The sequence below is a fragment of the Mesoplodon bidens genome, assembly GCF_964165515.1.
Source record: "Mesoplodon bidens genome assembly, chromosome: 3".
NCBI lineage: Eukaryota > Metazoa > Chordata > Mammalia > Artiodactyla > Ziphiidae > Mesoplodon > Mesoplodon bidens.
Window position 1 is genome coordinate 57,133,327 of NC_138178.1, and position 19,760 is coordinate 57,153,086.

At 40.5% G+C, this 19,760-nt stretch overlaps 1 protein-coding gene across 2 annotated transcripts in view; it reads left to right on the forward strand.

Annotated features, from left to right (window-relative positions):
- Positions 1 to 19,760, forward strand: part of MAP2K5 (mitogen-activated protein kinase kinase 5) — a 259,237-nt gene that overhangs the window by 30,413 nt on the left and 209,064 nt on the right. For both annotated transcript variants that reach the window (XM_081228777.1, XM_081228778.1), the window contains exons 4-6: positions 7,327 to 7,396; positions 11,793 to 11,833; positions 12,809 to 12,876. In XM_081228777.1, coding sequence (XP_081084903.1) covers positions 7,327 to 7,396; positions 11,793 to 11,833; positions 12,809 to 12,876 — 179 coding nt within the window. The remainder of the gene's footprint in view (positions 1 to 7,326; positions 7,397 to 11,792; positions 11,834 to 12,808; positions 12,877 to 19,760) is intronic.

The window sequence follows — 19,760 nt, forward strand, 5'->3', positions numbered from 1 at the left end:
CTTTCTCAAGGTCATACAGCTATGTAGAGCTGGGACCTGAGATCACTCACTGGTTTGCTCGCTTATTCATACAGCCAGTTTTTCATACATTAAATATTTATGGAATGGCAACTCTCTGGCCAAGCCCTGTGCTAGTTGGTGGAGGTGCAGTGAACAGATAGTTCACTTTTTCAAGGAGCTCATGCTCCAGTCAGGGAAGTTAACAAAAAAGGAAACAGTGTTTGGTGTGGGAGGACGAGAAAGACTCAGTTACCAGGCATAGTGATAAATGCTGTCATATGCCTAAGCATTAGGTGTTGTGTGAGCACAATAAAGGAGCACCTGATCTAGCTTTGGGGACAGAGAAGGCTTCCTGGAGAGAGTGGTGTCTAGGTGGAGTAGGTGAGGACAAGGGGACTGGGAAGGGTGTTTGAGCAGAGAAAACAGTGTTTAAAGGCCCAGGTGAAAGGATGCCTGGTGCATTCAGGAGGAGCTACCCATGATTAGTGTGGCGTGGACAGTGGGGGGAGGGTATGAGATGAGGTTGGGAAGGCAGGTGGGCTAGATCATGGAGGGCCCTAGCTTGAGGATTTGAGAAGTGGGGAAAATGTAGAGTTAATAAGACTGGTGATTGATGAGATATGGGGAAGAAGGAAAGAGAGATGGTCTGGACAACTCCCAGATAACTGGTTTGGGAAGCTAGGTCATGGTGATCTCATTCATCCGGACAGTGAACCCATGTGATGGAAGACAGGCCTAGGGCAGGAGGGAGGGGTGGGAGAGGTAGGGACCTGTTGAATTTGAGGGGCCTCTGGACAACCAGCTGGGTATGTTCCGAATCTTAGGAGAGAAATCTGGGCTGGAAATAAAGGTTTGTGATTCATCAGCTCCTAATTAGTCTCAGTGACTCCTCTGGTAATTGAAACCTTTGAAGTGGCTGAAGTTAACTCGAGGAGAGTACAAAACAAAAAGAGAAAGTTGATGAGAAACCATGGGGAACGTGAGCATTTAAAGAAGGGATGGGGAGAGAACCACTTACAGGAAGCTGAGTAGAGTGGTAAGAGAGGTAGGAGGAAAATGTGGACAGGCGGGGGGAGTTGCTGAAGAAAGAGGGCGAAGTCACCGGCCAGCACAGGTATCTGCATCACACCATGCTGCCTTCCCCAGTCTCTGAAAGATCAGGTGCCATGGCCTAACCCACACAGGATATGAATGAAGAAGCTTTCCACCAGCTCAGCAGTCCACCCAGTAGCCTGTAGTTAAAGGTTTTGAGGTATGAGAAACAGGAGATAACTTACCTTTTGACTCTCAAATAGCAAACATACATTTTATGTTCTGAGTGCATGGACTAGAATGAAAGAAGTATTTTTCTTGGTTGACTGATAAACCGTTTGCTACATCTGTGAAACAGGGGTGATGATACTCCCAGAATAGGATAGGGTTGTGCGAAACTAGATGAATAAATGTAAATATCTAGTATTGATACTGAGCAAGGGCTCTTGTGCCTGAGGTGCAGGAAGCCAAACTCTGACAGCGGGGTTTGCAGCAAAGTGAGGGTTTATTTGCAGGGAGCCAAGCCAGGAGAATGGGCAGCTCATGCTCCAAAGAGCCGAACTCCTCCATAGCTTTCAGGCAAAGGTTTTTAAAGACAGGGTGAGGGGAAAGGGTCATAGGAAGCTGGTGGTGAGGTAACAGGGTGATGTTTAAGGAATCACAACCTTCTGGTTCCAACCAGTCTGGGGTCTAGTGCTTGTGGTCAGCATGTAGTCACCATCCTCCCTCCACCTGGGTGGGAGTCTTAGTTTCTATAGAACAACTCAAAGATATGCATCAGATTGTTACCTATATCCCCTGAGGAGGCACTAGGAAGCCTGTGACTCTGTAGTCCTAATAGTTAACTGCTTGAGTCTGCTCTTTGGAACTCAGGGAAGCCTAGGAGACTAAAGCCTTTTTCTACAAACAAGAAACGGGGGATGTGGAGGGGCTTTTGTACCTAGGAGGGCCCCGAAGGGTCCTGCTTGGTCTCAATCCCCCCTTTTCTTTGATATTCCTCAATCCTGAGGGGAATGGGGGCGGGACAAGAAGGGGAATGGGGGCGGGACAAGAAAGGGGATAAAATTTTGGATGGAGACGTTAATCATAAACTTGGCAGGGGGTTTAGGGGGGCTCAGTTTCAGTGTTGAGCCTAGCACACAGTAGGTATTCAATAAGTGATAGTTGTTTCTGTGTATCTCTCTCTCACTGTTCTCTCCTTTCAGTAGAGAACTTGTGCCTTGTAAAGTTTAACTGTGCTGTTTTAGAATTCAAGTTTTTATATGGCAGATTTCCATGAAGGAAAAAAATGTAATTATTGATTGAGTTGTGCTGGTAGAATTAGAATTAGGTTCATAACAAATAGGAACACTGTATGATAAACTTGCAAACAGAACAAAGCCAAAAATTGTACTTGCTATCCCCTTGTTCAGTCTGGCCCTCTGTTTCAAATTAATTAGATATTTTGATAACTATGCTAAACTTTGTCACATCCTTATTAAAATTGTTTAAGGATTTTGAAGAACGTCTCAGAGGGACTCTGAAACTAATCTGAGTCTGGTACTGGAGATTCCACTAGCAATCACAAAACTGATTAATCTTTTACTCAGTTAGCTTATTGATTATTGCTGCAATTACTGCATGTAATGGATTCTACAAGGGATACCAGAGAAAACATGTTTTATAACTGCTGCTGACGTGTTCAGTTTGAGTGCAAACGTGTTCAGTTTGTACTTTTTATACATAACCATTTTTGTGTTTTTAAATTCCATAACACTTCTACTCAGAAAGTGCTGTGCTTAATATTGTTTCACTACTAGGAGGTTCACTTTTAAATTCCTCAACTACTAATCATTACAGTTTACAAATGCCTTCACTAATTCTATTGCTGCAGTTTAATTTTGAGCTTCACAGTAACCCTATGTAATTGAGTTGGTATCTTTACTCTCATTCAGAGGAAACTAAGGTTCAGTGAGGTTAAATGACTTCCTGAAGACTATACAGGTTAATAAGTGGCAGAATCGGGATTGGACTCCATTTCAATCGGTAAATATTTGTCAAACACCTACTATGTGCAGGACTTTGTGTTAGGGGTAATGAAATCCAGGATAGGATTATAGAGATTAAACTAAGAAGCTTTTTGGATAATGTCAAATTATGGCTCCATTAATGTTGTCATGGTCACTTTGTTACTTTTCTGTCCAAGCCATATTAAGTATATGGGCCTCTCACTGTTGTGGCCTCTCCCGTTGTGGAGCACAGGCTCCGGACGCGCAGGCTCAGCGGCCATGGTTCACGGGCCCAGCCGCTCCGTGGCATGTGGGATCCTCCCGGACCGGGGCACGAACCCGTGTCCCCTGCATCAGCAGGCGGACTCTCAACCACTGCGCCACTAGGGAAGCCCTGGTTGTCTTTTCATTTTGTTTTTATCTAGTGGAAGTCTTGTCTTTGTCATTATTGCTTATTTTATCACTATTTAGAGCAAAATTGCAAAGATCTCCTTAAAGGGAGAATATATAAAACCCTGAGAGAGAATGAAGATCTAAAAAGAACTTGCTTTGCAGCTTATTAAGTGTTCTCATATTTTCTCATGTGAGTTTCACAATGATCCTATGGGTACATACCACCTTCATTTTACAACTGAGTAAACTGAGGTGAGGTGAGCATTTCTTCACTGAGATCATCAGCTAGAAGTGACCAGTACTGAGACCCCAGGGTTTGAGCCTGTAACTCCTCTAAGTGCCTTGCTCAACTCACTGGGCAGCACAGGCCTTGTGGCTCATCAGGACTGCTCTGTGCCAGGAGGTACTGCACATGGCCCACGTTTTATTCTTTTTTTTTTTTTTTTTTGCGGTACGCGGGCCTCTCACTGTTGAGAGGCCTCTCCCGTTGCGGAGCACAGGCTCTGGACGCGCAGGCTCAGTGGCCATGGCTCACGGGCCTAGCCGCTCCGCGGCATGTGGGATCTTCCCAGACCGGGGCATGAACCCGTGTCCCCTGCATCGGCAGGCGGACTCTCAACCACTGCGCCACCAGGGAAGCCCCCCACATTTTATTCTTGTTCCTTAGGGAATGCCTTGTGAGCAGTGCCCTGAGCTCCTAGGCCTAGTGCCTCCTTGATGGCCCCCCGACCCTCACCAGGCCGGCTCCTGAGAGGTCTGTTGCCTAGAGTGGGCCCATGCCATCGGTTTAATTACTACCCTTTATAGTTTGTCCTTGATGGTGAATTACTTTGGTGTGTGAAACACAAAATTCTCTGTTAATACAAACACAGATCAAACCCAGTATTTTAGCAGGAGAAAATGTTCCTAGGATTTGGAAGAATTGTACAAAACAAAAACCAAATCCTAATTACCTGCTTTAGAGAAACTGTCAGGTGGCATACTTAATATCATTACCGTGGCTGTGTTAATCACTGTACAAAGAGATGTTTTTAGATTGCTAAAAAGTTCCTGCAATGATTATAAAAGTATATATAGTTTCCCAGTTGATTTGAAATGAAAGGGAAACCATTTTTATTTATATATTTTGTGAGGTAAATAAATAAAGTTGGAAAACAGGTCAATTTCATGCATGCAAGGTTTTATAGTAGGAAAAAAATGCCTTGCACCTGTTCTGACCCTTTACATTTGAGGTTATTTGTTTTCAAACTTGACCCCAAGCACCAGTTTCACACAACTCTGTAAATAATTTTTTAGATAAAACATAAGGATATTTTATTTGTTTTGATTTCTAGGATTGCGGTAATGTAGTAACTGAAATTACTAGCCTATTGTACATAGCAGTTAATTAAAGAAAAGCATTAACTATAGGAGAACACCACCACTGCTGTTGTCTTGTATCAGTATAAAAAGGCAGTAATTTTTTTGACAGCCACTGATTGGAAAGTTGCTTGCAGCCTTCCAGAAGCAAGAGGGTACATGCTGTGGATCAATAACTGGCAAATTTCCCATTAAAAAGAATACCTGAGCAATGTTCCAAATAGCCACTGGCATCTTAATTTTCCATGAAACCTCAAATACTTGTGTGCTGAGGACAAGTCATTTTCGGACAATTTTTCCAGACTACTTGTTAACAGTTATTGCTGTCCCAAAAGGTTGACAGCCTACATGATTGATATTTCATTTGCTTGTCATCACTGCTTGAGTAATGGCGAGCACTATATTTCTGTGATTTTAAGGAATATAGTTTCCTGAAAGACATTTGCCTTAGTATGTATTCCAGAGAGCGTATCACACATGTTTATGCTTTATGTATATAAGTTTTTACATCTATAGAAGGAGAGGATCAGTTTCCTATACAGTTTGAATGTCCTCAGAAGGCAGGGTATACTTATATCAGTCCATAGCCATCAAAAATACACTTTCGGGGCTTCCCTTGTGGCACAGTGGTTGGGAGTCCGCCTGCCAATGCAGGGGACACGGGTTCGTGCCCCGGTCCGGGAGGATTCCACATGCCGCAGAGCGGCTGGGCCTGTGAGCCATGGCCGCTGAGCCTGCGTGTCCGGAGCCTGTGCTCTGCAATGGGAGAGGCCATGGCAGTGAGAGGCCCACGTACCGCAAAATTTAAAAAAAAAAAATTATTAAAAAAAATACATTTTCACTTCGTTTTTAGGGCAAAGAGCCTTAGACTTGTTAACTTGTGATTCTAAAGATGATGTAGAATTTTATAACTCCCCTTTATTTATAAGGGAAAAATAAACTTGATCTTGTAATAATTTTAATTATTACATAAAAGCAATAGAAAGATATATGTACATATTTTTTAGAAAGAAACTTTTAAAGAATGTCAGCAAATAATGATTATCAAGGAGGAATTTTCTGAAAATATGATAGTTAAATAGAAAATGTGCTTATGTTTTTTAATACAGAAACAACAAGTATTAAAGGGGAATTCTGCTCTGTGACAGCCCCTCACAACACAAAATCAGTGGTTTTCATCATTGATATTTTCCACCAAGAACATCACTGTTGTTTGTCAAGTGTTAAAAAAAAGTTAGGGCAAGGACTTCCCTGGCGGTCCAGTGGTTAAGACTCCGTGCTTCCAATGCCAGGGGTGCGGGTTCAATCCCTGGTCAGGGAACTAAGATCCCACGTGCCACGTGGTGCAGCCAAAAAAAAAAAAAGTTAGGGCACAGAAGCCACATGCAAGTTAGGTGGACATATGCTCACCAATTAGCATATTAAAGAAAATGGGGTTAGACCGTAATACAGCCTACTGAATGACCTTGTTTATGATGGAGTATGAAAGCTTTTTGAACTTGGAACTCAATTTTTCATGCCCAGATTTTTAAAGTGAAATTTGATCTATACTAAAGTATTTAGAAGACTAAAACGTGAAAGGTATGTTTGCTTGCAACTGTGCTACCTTTTTATCATATTAATCCTGTCATCTTTGGATGGATCATATCTTGTTTCCTTGTTCCACGGTCTCTGTGATTTTGATTTCCATTATCTGTACATTTTATACACAAATATGAATAATGTTTGATTAACTGACTGACCATTTTGCTTTGTAAAATCCAGGGAAAAAGAACAAAAGGCAATGTGAGAAATTTCTACTAAAATACTTTTTGTGTCATTTTATTTATTTATTTATTTATTTTTTGGCGGTACGCGGGCCTCTCACTGTTGTGGCCTCTCCCGTTGCGGAGCACAGGCTCCGGACGCGCAGGCTCAGCGGCCATGGCTCACGGACCCAGCCACTCCGCGGCATGTGGGATCTTCCCAGACGGGGGCACGAACCCGTGTCCCCTGCATCGGCAGGCGGACTCTCAACCACTGCGCCACCAGGGAAGCCCTATGTCATTTTAATTTATTTTAAAATTTTTTTATAAGGTTCTTTTTTTTTTTTTTTTTTTTTTTTTTTTTTTTAATGTGGACCGTTTTTGTTTCATGTTTTGGTTTTTTGGCCATGAGGCACGTGGGATCTTAGCTCCCCAACCAGGGATCGAACCTGTACCCCCTTCATTGGAAGGCGAAGTCTTAACCATTGGACCGCCAGTGAAGTTCTTGTGTCATTTTTAATATATGTCATTTTCAGAACATCTCTAGAGATCAGATACTAACGTAAAATCTTAATCAACATTTTTTACTCTTAAAGATAAATGACAATATGGAGGATAACACTATACTGGACTTTTAGTCCTGAGTATTCACTATAGTCATTTTGATGTGCAAATAGGGAAAAAGAATTCTCGAGGCTGATATGTATATACCAGTAATTTACAAAAGTACTATGAATTAAACAACCCATAAGTGTCTGTTCCAATATTCATACATTACTGAGTAATCTCTTTCTATAATCTCTTTGCAGTATTATTCCACAGTAATGGAACAGCAAGTAAATGGACAGTTAATAGAGCCTCTGCAGATATTTCCAAGAGGTAATGTTGAACAAATTCTAATCAACAATGATTATTTCAGTAAACTGCTTCATCAACAATTATGTTTTCCAAAGGTTTAAATGCACATAACATGATGTTTAGCTCTTAATTTGAAAAAAGAAAAGAGGTATTCATTATCGTGGGGATTGCAGGCTGTATTATAGTTATGGCAGATAGAATATCTAATTTACTAGAGTAAATTAAACTAACTAGATTGGTTTTCGTTTTTGAAGTACATACTTATATTCGCTTAAAGAACTCTTTGGGGGTTCACATGGTTTCTAAACCAAGGCAAATGAATGACTTTAATTTTGGATATTTATAAATTGTGGCTCATGATGGTAGTCAGAGCTGCTGTTGAGTAGAAACCTTTCAGCTAGTGCAGAAACCAAGATTTACTGGGGGGGCTGTTTAGGAGCGATATTTTGGTGGAATGTTTGGTGCTTGATTTTGGGGGGAGACATTTTCTAAATAATTGAAAATCCTCATAAATAGGAATTTGATTGTTAAGTTTCCAAAAATATGAGCTAATGAGAGTGACCCTTGGTGAATCACCTGGTCAAATCATTTGTTTTTCCCTTTAGGTTTGATAGTACTAGGCTTGTGTCAGATATGATTGCTCAGCTGTATATAAATATTTCCTCAAAATTTGAATAATGGTGAAAAAGGACAGTTTAATTATATAAACCATTAAGTCTTTCACCCATTATACATTGCCCCACTTGGAAATCTATGTTTTCTGACTGATGGAACAGATAAGAAAATTCTCTAAGTAAGTCTTCTAGAAATAACTGAATTGAAATAATTAAAAGTTAAACTTACCTTCGTTAACTGATACTGTACAAATAATCATGGTATGGGTTTTCCAATTAAGCATTCTAGACTTTCATTACCTGTAACTCTCTGAAGTTTGAATAGCTCAATTAACCAGTAGACTCCTATTTGCACTGATAGTCTCCAGCCCATGAGAAGATCTGGGTTCAAGAGTAATGCTGTTCTTCTAGCATTAACATGGGCAGCGGGATTAGGAGTATTTAGTACATTATTAATAATAACTTATTAAAGACCTAAGTAAGTAAGTAAAATTGGGCCATTGATAGCGTGTCTGAAACAAGATTATGATTATATCAGTTCTGTTGCACCCGAAGACTAAAAACTAAAAAAAAAAAAAAAAGAAAAGAAAGAAAATGTTGCCATTTCTGTGTATTAAGCCAAGAACAGGGTGCAGATTATTTCTTAATATTTCCAATAACCAGAGAATTTGGGCAAGTTTCAAAATTGTTTCTCCACAAGGAGTATTTTTTTTACCAGCTGAAAATTTCCATTCATTGCTTTCCTACTGGATGACTTTATAGCTCTTTTGTAGCAAACCCCAGAAAGTATCCTGGATAATTATAATTCTAATGCTGAGGGCCTTCCTTTTTTCTTTTTTTCCAAAAAGTATTTACTTCTCTTCATCCAGAATCTTTCTAAGTTCTGTTTGTTTTCTTTTATCTTGTGAACAGACCCTGTCAGTGTCCCTGTCTATATCATTGTGCCCCTCCCATGATAATAACAGCCATTTTTAGCCATCTTTTCTGTTCAGACACTAATATTGCTTTGTGTGTCACCATTTCTAGTTCTCCCAACAGTCATGCCTATTATTATTGCTTCCATTTTATACTTGAGAATATTAAGGTTCAGAGACGTTAAGTAACTTCAGTCACAATTTTTAAGTGGTTAATATACCCTTTGAATAAGAATTTTGTTTAAGTTGTAATTTGCTTAGAGTAGAAGGGCTATATGCTCTTATGTAGGTTAAAATGTTAGTAGAGTGTGCATGGGGGTAGTTTGGAGGGCTTGGTAGGAGTGTGGAGAAGAGTATATTGTAAGGAGGAGATTCTTAAAAGAAAATATGTGACATTTGAGTGTCACATGAAGTCCTAGGACAGAACCTATTAGTCTCCAATAAATTATTAAATACAGTTGTTCCACGCCAAATTTAAATTTTTTAAAATATGAGACTCAGGGCTTCCCTGCTGGCGCAGTGGTTGGGAGTCCGCCTGCCGATGCAGCGGACATGGGTTCGTGCCCCGGTCCGGGAGGATCCCACATGCCGCAGAGCGGCTGGGTCCGTGAGCCATGGCCGCTGAGCCTGCGCATCTGGAGCCTGTGCTCCACAATGGGAGAGACCACAGCAGTGGGAGGCCCATGTACAGCAAAAAAAAAAAAAATATGAGACTCAGTCTCCTTATCTGTGTGGTTTTGTGCATACTGTTATATGTCTTTAGTTTTCTGCAGGTTTTTGCTTTTTGCTTATTTATCTACACAAAGTATAGATTTTATGAAATTTTATTTTTCATATAATTTTACATAAATCTCTAACTATATATAAAATTTTATGTAAGATTTATATAAATTTAGAGGTTATACAGATTTTTACAATTAGAGTATAGACATTGGGTATATTGCCTGGGTCTACTGAGTTGGTTAGAGGCTCTCAGACCTTAGATTCTTAGATTCTGTGGTCAGGCCCCATGTGAAAAAGAATCTCTAGCCTGAGCAAATCAGAGGACAGGAGAAAACAATTCTCTTCTAACATCAGGTCTTCTCATTCCAGGTGGCACAATTGCATTGGATAGTAGCTCCCAGCTCAGGGCTAATTCTCTTTGTAGTTAAAAGATATGTTAACTATTAATAAGTATGAGAATTCACTAGCTTTACAGTAACTTCTGACTCCACAACTTTAGGAAATATGAGGCTACTGGGTTTTTTTGAATACTGTTTACTTTTTATTTTATTTTTAAATTAATTAATTAATTTTTGGCTGCATTGGGTCTTCGTTGCTGCGCGCGGGCTTCCTCTTGCGGTGAGTGGGGGCTACTCTTCGTTGCAGTGCGCAGGCTTCTCATTGCGGTGGCTTCTCTTGTTGCAGAGGCTCTAGGCACGTGGGCTTCAGTAGTTGTGGCACGCGGGCTCTAGAGCGCAGGCTCAGCAGTTGTGGCACCGGGGCTCAGCTGCTCCGCGGCATCTGGGATCTTCCAGGATTAGGGCTCGAACCCGTGTCTCCTGCATTGGCAGGTTGATTCTTAACCACTGTGCCACCAGGGAAGTCCCTTGAGTACTGTTTAGATTTCCAGTCATAAAGATTTAAGAAGCCAATTGAGGAACGAGGCAGATGTTAAGGTAGGAGATAAGAGTTGATGCCTGTCTCTAATTCCTTAGTTAGCCACTTTCTTACTAAATGAAGTTTATAATGCACTGGCTACTTCAGAGGAAATGCTCTGAAGTGGTGTCTTAGGAAGTATTAATGGTCCCTAAAGGACCAAGCATCAGATATATGTGACTGTTGTTTTGTTCAAAAAGTTAATTTCCATCTTTAGGAAAGAGGATTTGGAGTCTTAATTTTAACGTATTTTAGAAAAACAAAAATCCTTTATTGAGGTTTAGATCTTTTTTAAGGAAAATAACATAATAACTTTGAATATATTTGAAATACACAAAACTAAAGCAACTGATGTGCTTTGTAATTATTAGCCACATCTTCTTCTTATTAAACAGCTCTATTTCTTGTCAGAAACAGAGGAAAATACATGTACATCTGAGAAAGGAGCAAAAAAAAAAAATCAGATTCATCCTTTCCCGAACAATCAATCAAAATTGACGGCCCCTTAACATATAATATGTAGGACGCTGTAGTTTTCAGATGGAAGCAGCCTATAACATGGGCAGGAAGCACTTTATTTTTTTTAACATTTGATGAAGAAGCATTTGCTGAATTGGAAAAGTACTAACCTGTAACTCAAGATGGTGTCAGGAAATTAATATTATTTTCCCTGGTACTGCTTTATGCTTAGACTTAAATATTAGCAAATGTCAAGATTTGCAAGAAATGTCATGAAATTAATGGTATATCTGTATTCTAACAAATTTGACTGCTTACTGCTTTGCAAACTGACGTTCAAACTTAAATATTTCATCTTAGAATCTCTAGCAATTGTTTTGGCATTAAAAGATTCTCCTCCCACTCCCCTCCAAAAACCCCAGCTATTTTCATTGTAGTCTTAAGTGATAACAGATACACAATGTAATAGAGTGAGGAAAGATGATGGCAGAAATTTGAATTATGAAAGGAATCTAATCATTTTAGCTCAGTTAACTTGATTTTTATATGTTTTAAGCAGAAATTGGAATTTATATGAGGTGGTGTCAGAAAGCTCTTTGCATTTATAAATGCTCACTCCTGCAAGTTAAAAACCCTGGTTCATAATTCCCACTTTGGGTCTTGGGAGCCACTTTTCAATCATTTCTCTCTGCTAATTTTGGTGTCACCCTCATTTCTTTTTAAACGATTCATTTTGAGCAAATTTGTAAATGGCCCTGATGTGTTCTACAATTTAGTCAATTACTGTTTCAGCCTGCAAGCCTCCTGGGGAACGGAACATACATGGCCTGAAGGTACGAATTTCAATAATTGTTTCAGTAAAGTTAGATGGATTTGTAATGCTGTGTTCCACTTATTGAAATGTCAAATAAAACTGCACTTTCTCAAGCTCTGACAAGCGTTCCTTTTTTTTTTTTTTTAAATGGGATGTGGAGGGGGATTCATTAGTATTTGTTCAATATATGTACATATTGGGGTTTTGATGCTGTATTTTAAAAAAATTATTATTATTTGGAATTCTTTTGTTGATCTGTTTCTTCAGGATGATCCTGGGTACTGGTCTCCACAAAGATTTACTTGAGTAAAAATATAGACTTCATTTCAGTGATTAATTAGGCACATAAGCATATTGCACACACAACACCCCCCCTCTTCTTTTGACATGTTTATGCTAGAAACATATATCTATTTAATGTCCTTTCATTGTTCTGCATATTTTGAATTCTGGATTTCTGCTTAAGGCTTTACATTTAAAAGAAAAACTGGCTATTGTATTAGACTCAAGCGTTTTATAATTAATTACTTGGACCTCATTTTTCAGTGAATAGGAAACATTCTGCAATGTTCTGCCTGGTTTTAAAGCTGAAGGGGTATGATATTGTGAGGTTCACTACTAACCCTTGGATGTATTCTTAATATACTTTTTTGAACATACTGTTTTTTATATAAAACAAAAAGAAACAGTGAACTGAATTTTTTCACTAGAGTTGAATTCAATTCTAGACAGTGAATTGAAAATGTCCCCAGTTTATCTCTCCCTTTTTCAGCACTATTTAAGTATTTGAATAATGACAGGAACAAAGTATTATGTAATATACAGGTTGTACAGTTTTTATAACCTATATACTGAATAGACTCCAACCATGGGTCTGTCTAGTAAAAAGCTAATTAACCTTCATAGTGAAATGAGAAATTTGTGGCAAATTACAGGTTAATTAGAACTGTGTCCTCAGAACACAGACTGATCAAGATCCTTTCTTTACTTGTAGGTGAATACCCGGGCTGGATCCTCTCAACACAGCAGCCCAGCAGTCTCAGATTCACTTCCAAGCAATAGGTGAGAGCGAGCGAGTGACATGTGCCTCTGAGCATGAATATCTACATAGTTGGGAGTGAAGAAGAGGCTTGTGAGATGACACCTCTTTTTTTTATAAGACCTCAAAAGTGTGTATGTGGCTAAGAAGAAATCTGACCAGTTAAGTAACCCTAGCTATGTATTGACTGAAAAGAAAGGACCTCATAGAGAAAGATAAAATTAGACATGTTGAACTATTTATTTTGGTCTGTGGAATGGTTTTCATTCAGTCTCCAGATTATGCAGAAACAGAAGATTCAGTGCCTTAGACTGTTTTCATGCTTTGATGATCTGGTTTGTATAATGCTTATTATTTTTGTCTTGCTTGTCCATCTTTTGGCAGTGTCATGCTTCACTGACATCTCTCCCAGAAGGAGGCAAGGAAAGAGTAATGTGGTGAAATTTAAATTGACCAGCCAAGTTGTCCATTTATGTATCTTTGGTGCACAAGAGATTGAGCTATTACAGAAGGAAGATAATTTTCATTAAGTCATGCTAACATTGTCCCATACTGGGATGGATACTAAAGACTTGAGCCTCTTCAAAGTGTTCTTCTGACAGGTCTGAGAACTTACTTCTAGAAGATTAAGGTTCTCAAGTAGAAGGACCTGCTTAAGCTGAAAGAATTCTAGATCATATTTGTTACATATTCAGTTATTCAGCTGGTTAACATCTTATTACTGTACTTGAAGATGACACTTGAAGGTGATTGCTCTGTGTGTATGTATTCACACTGGTGACCGAAAAGCCATCATTGAGGTGGATCACCCTTCCATTGTGTGCCCAGGTCTTTCTGGGTTTAGGGCAGTAGTCACTGTTTGCACAGCCCTTATCTGCTGAGATGTAGCTTAGGCTTCTACTTTCCCTTCCATGCCCCTCCTTACCCCCTCCACCCAGTGTCTTGGTTCTTTTGCCACTGGGCTTTACTGCAGGTAATTTAAAGTCTCTCCTTCTGATTCTCTCTCTACTTTCCTGTCCCCTCCCCAAAAGTCACTTCCTTGATTGCTTTATTATAGTGTCAGTATATCTTACCCACAGCTTTCCTGCTATGAACACACTACTCTTAGAGTGTGTTTCCTTCTTAAACAATTTATTCTGTGTTAAAATACATCCACTGGTTATTCACCAGTGAATCATCTGTCTTGTGGTCCTGAGGGGTAGATCTTTTAGTCCTCATCCAAGTGCTCGGCCCTGCCAGGCGATGCTCTGAGGCTTCTCTTTTCATGCGTGTTGGGCATGAGAGCCATGTCCACCGAGTAGAGGCATGGAGACTGAGGGTCACTTGTTACATTCAGCTCGAAGAGGGCAGGGCCTTTAATTATTACCACTACTTCTAGAAAAAATGTTATTCAGACAGACTGACTATTAGCCTTGAGTGAAAACAAGAACTTTTCCTGGTGTTTTAGGTCAAAGTTCATCATGGTATAAAAAACAGGATGGAGTTGAAAAAGACAGTAAGGCAGAGAAGCAGCAGGATAGCTTTTCAACTCTCTCGGATTTGGTTTTAACCAAAACCAAAGTGAATTAGCTTGGCTTTTTAAAAACTATCATTTATATTCACAGAGTATTATAACATCTTTGGGCTGGAAAGAGGCTATCTGATCTAGTGGTTCTCAGCCCTTTGTTGCAGTATCTTCCTTTAGGGATATGACAGCCTCCCAAATAGTAATGGTAGTTTGCTCCAGAAGTGATTTTTGTTATGGGAGGAATGCAGTTTGAAAAAGTCCTACAGGTGATTTTAACATGCCACCCTAGGTTGGCCATGTCCTGTGCCCCATATTGATAACTAATCAAAAGTATTTATCGAGTGCCTCTTATTTATTCAGTGCTGTCCTACCCACTAGGAATACAATGTGGTCCTTATCCTCTGGAGCTTGCTGTCTCATAGGCATACAGACCACCTCCCCCCAGTATACAAATAATTATACTTTATAATTAGTGTTATGAAGGAAACAAGCAGATTTTGAAGTGAGGGAGTACTGGGCAGGATTGTGTTTAGATTTGGACGGGGTGCCCAGGGGAGAGTGGCATTCCACTTCGGCCTGAAGGATGAGAAATACCTGGCCACATCAAGAGCCAGAGAAGGGCATTTCAGAGGATGGGGAGAGTGTAAGTGAAGGCCCTTGGGTGGAAAAGGAGCTCCATGTATTCAGAAGGAGACCAGTTAGGCTGGAGCCCAGGGAGGGGTGCTGGGCTGGGGGAGGGAATGGAAAGGCGGGGAGAACAGTAGGAGTGATAGGAGAAAAAGAGGTGACAGGAGCTGGCTCCTGGGGCCTGGTGTTTGAGCTTTCCCCTCAGCGTATTGGCAAGCTGTTAGATGACTTTCCGCAGAGTGCCATGGCCAGCTCTGTGTTTATAGAAGACTCTTGCCTGTGGTGTGAAGCATGAGAAGGAGAGGCCCCCATCTAATCCTGCTCTCCTTCGGTGCCCGACTCCCCACTCCTTGCCAGATGGTCATCCAGGCTCTTCCTGAACAGCCCTGTGGCAGGAATACACTTTATTGGCTGAGGCACCCGTTCCATGTTCACGTAGCTATGTCTCAGAACGTTATTTTCGTGAGCTGAGATTTGTGTCCCTTTAGCACCCACTCGTAAAGATTGAGTTTAGCCCTCAGAACAGGGCCGTTCCCTCTTCTAGGTGATAGCTCTACTAGTCCTCTTCCCTCCAAACATACTTCTTCTCCTAGGTTTCCTGTCTCAGTAAATTCTCCCATGTCCACCCGGATGCTAACTCCAAGGGACCCACCAGGCATCAATCACTGCTTCCTGGGTCTCCCTCAGCCCCACATCCAGTCAGTCCCTATATTTATAGGTTCTACCTTCTGAATCACTGTGGAGTCTGTCTACTTGCCAGCATCTCTGTTGTTGCAAAGGTAGATCAGGCTCCCTAGATTACTGCTATAGCCTCCCGTGTTGCCCCATTGCAGTCCCTCCTCCACGCGTCAGCCAGAGTGATCTTGCTGGTGCATGTTCTGAACCCATCATTCCCCCCTTTACTGCTCCTCACAACCTTCAGGACAAACTGTACCCTCCACAGCAGGTGAGCCATGGCCTGCCACCTGTGGGTCCTCTGCTCATTCTAGCCCCCTAGCCTGCACTCCCCGCTTCCAACTGATGGTCCAGCTTTGCTGATGAATACATGGTCCCCTTAATGGATCACATTTCCTCTCACTACTGGGCCTTCACATCCACTGCTGCCTCTTTCCTTCTTCTTTTAATCCGTTCCCTTCTTCGCCTTCATTCTGGCTAACCTTCGTCATCTTTGATGAACAAAGATGTTATCTTCTTCTGAAAACTGTCCCTGATTATTGCCCACCTCCCAGTCTACCACAGGTACTCATTCTATGAATTCCCAATATCTCCCTGTGCTTGCTTTTACTGTAGTGGTTAGCACATTGTATTATAATCACCCCTGTCCCCCAATAGATTCTGTACTCCTTGAGGGCAGTGACTGTAGCATATTCATTGTTTATTTTATTTTATTTTATTGAAGTATAGTTGATTTACAATGGGTTAATTTCTGTTGTACAGCAAAGTGATTCAGTTAGATATATATATGTATACATATATATATATATATTCTTTTACATATTTTTTCCATTATGGTTTTGAATGGATAAAGAAGGTATGTTACATATATAAATGGGATACTACTCAGATGTATTCATTGTTGAATCCCCAATTCCCAGCACGATGCTTGGCACATAGGTGATAGTCAGTAATGCTTGAATAAATGAGTGGACAAATGAATTTATATTCCCTTTAAATCTTGTCTCTGAATTATATTCTCCCAACTCATTCAACTTTTCTGATACAGCATTATTTCTGGTCCCCTCACCCTTTTACTCTTCTTTGGGTATCTCAGTGTCCCCTTAAAATGTCATTCCCAGATTACAGTTGTATCACATTTAAATTTTAAAGTGTTTTTAAAAGTGATTTTTGGATAGCTCAAGTCACTGTGACCATGCAGATAAATAAAACATTGAGGGACTTTTCTGGTGGCGCAGTGGTTAAGAATCCACCTGCCAAATCCTAAAGATGCTACCAGAAAACTACTAGAGCTAATCAATGAATTTGGTAAGGTAGCAGGATACAAAATTAATGCACAGAAATCTCTTGCATTCCTATACACTAGTGATGAAAAATCTGAAAGAGAAATCAAGGAAATGCTCCCATTTACCGTTGCAACAAAAAGAATAAAATACCTAGGAATAAACCTACCTAAGGAGAAAAAAGACCTGTATGCAGAAAACTAAGACACTGATGAAAGAAAGATGATACAACAGATGGAGAGATGTACCACATTCTTGGATTGGAAGAATCAACATTGTGAAAATGACTCTACTACCCAAAGCAATCTACAGATTAAGTGCAATCCCTGTCAAACTACAAATGGCATTTTTCATAGAACTAGAACAAAAAATTTCACAGTTTGTATGGAAACACAACAGACCCCAAATAGCCAAAGCAATCTTGAGAAAGAAAAATGGAGCTAGAGGAATCAGGCTACCAGACTTCAGACTATACTACAGAGCTACAGTAATCAAGACTGTATGGTACTGGCACAAAAACAGAAATATAGATCAATGGAACAGGATAGAAAGCCCAGAGATAAACCCACGCACATATGGTCACCTTATTTTTTTTTTTTTTTTTTTTTGCGGTATGCGGGCCTCTCACTGTTGTGGCCTCTCCCGTTGCGAAGCACAGGCTCCGGACGCGCAGGCTCAGCGGCCATGGCTCACGGGCCAGCTGCTCCGCGGCATGTGGGATCTTCCCAGACCGGGACACGAACCCGTGTCCCCTGCATTGGCAGGCGGATTCTCAACCACTGCGCCACCAGGGAAGCCCCTGGTCACCTTATTTTTGATAAAGGAGGCAAGAATATACAATGGAGAAAAGACAGCCTCTTCAATAAGTGGTGCTGGGAAAACTGGGCAGCTACATGTAAAAGAATGATATTAAAACAATCCCTAACACCATACACAAAAATAAACTCAAAATGGTTTAAAGACCTAAATGTAAAGCCAGACAGTATAAAACTCTTAGAGGAAAACATAGGCAGAACCCTCTATGACATAAATCACAGCAAGATCCTTTTTGACCCACCTCCTAGAGAAATGGAAATAAAAACAAAAACAAATGGGACCTAATGAAACTTAAAAGCTTTGCACAGGAAAGGAAACCATAAACAAGATGAAAAGACAACCCTAGAATGGGAGAAAATATTTGCAAATGAAGCAACTGACAAAGGATGAATCTCCAAAATTTACAAGCAGCTCATGCAGCTCAATATCAAAAAACAAACAACCCAATCCAAAAATGGGCAGAAGACCTAAATAGACATTTCTCCAAAGAAGATATACAGATTGCCAACAAACACATGAAAGGATGCTCAACATCCTAATCGTTAGAGAAATGCAAATCAAAACTACAGTGAGGTATCACCTCACACCAGTCAGAATGGCCATCATCCAAAAATCTACAAACAATAAATTCTGGAAAAGGTGTGGAGAAAAGGGAACCCTCTTGTACTGTTGGTGGGAATGTAAATAGATACAGCCACTAGAGAACAGTATGGAGCTTCCTTAAAAAACTAAAAATGGAACTACCATATGACCCAGCAATCCCACTACTGGGCCTATACCCTGAGAAAACCATAATTCAAAAAGAATCATGTACCACAATGTTCATTGCCGCACTATTTATAATAGCCAGGACGTGGAAGCAACCTAAGTGTCCATTGATAGATGAATGGATAAAGAAGACGTGGCACAGATATACAATGGAATATTACTCAGCCATAAAAGGAAACAAAATTGAGTTATTTGTAGTGAGGTGGATGGACCTTTAGTCTGTCATACAGAGAGAAGTAAGTCTGCTAACACATATGTATGGAATCAAAAAAATAAAAATTTTTTTTCTGAAAAACCTAAGGGTAGGACAGGATAAAGATGCAGACGTAGAGAATGGACTTGAGGACACGAGGAGGGGGAAGGGTAAGCTGGGACAAAGTGAGAGAGTGGCATGGACATATATACACTACCAAATGCAAAATAGGTAGCTAGTGGGAAGCAGCTGCATAGCACAGGGAGATCAGCTTGGGGCTTTGTGACCACCTAGAGGTGTGGGATGGGGAGGGTGGGAGGGAGACACAAGAGGGAGGAGATATGGGGATATATGTATATGTATAGCTGATTCACTTTGTTATAAAGCAGAAACTAACACACCATTGTAAAGCAATTATACTCCAATAAAGATGTTTAAAAAAAAAAAAAAAGGATCCGCCTGCCAATGCAGGGGATGCGGGTTCGAGCACTGGTCCAGGAAGATCCCACGTGCCGTGGAGCAACTATGCCCGTTCACCACAGCTACTGAGCCTGCGCTCTAGAGCCCGTGAGCCACAACTACTGAGCCTGCATGCATAGAGCCTGTGGTCCGCAACAAGAGAAGCCACTGCAATGAGAAGCCCACGCACCGCAACGAAGAGTAGCCCCTGTTCGCCACAACTAGAGAGCCCGTGTGCAACAACTAAGACCCAATGCGGCCAATAAATAAATAAATAAAAATAAAACATTGAGTAAACTGGGGCACAAAGAAATTGCCAGGATATAGAAATATAATTTTTTACCAAAGTTCATAGCCAGATATTGACATAATGAATAAAATTAGTTTTTTCCTCTGTTACTCTCAAAGCATGAATTGGTCTTTGTCTTAGGTGGATATGTTTATTAAACTGAGCTTACTAATCCACATGGTGTTCCTAAACCATAATTACTGAATTCACGTCCCACTGCCAAGGCACGGCCTTTCCTAAACATTCTGGCTTTCTCCTTCTATAAAATTAGGATGATTAAATTTTCCATC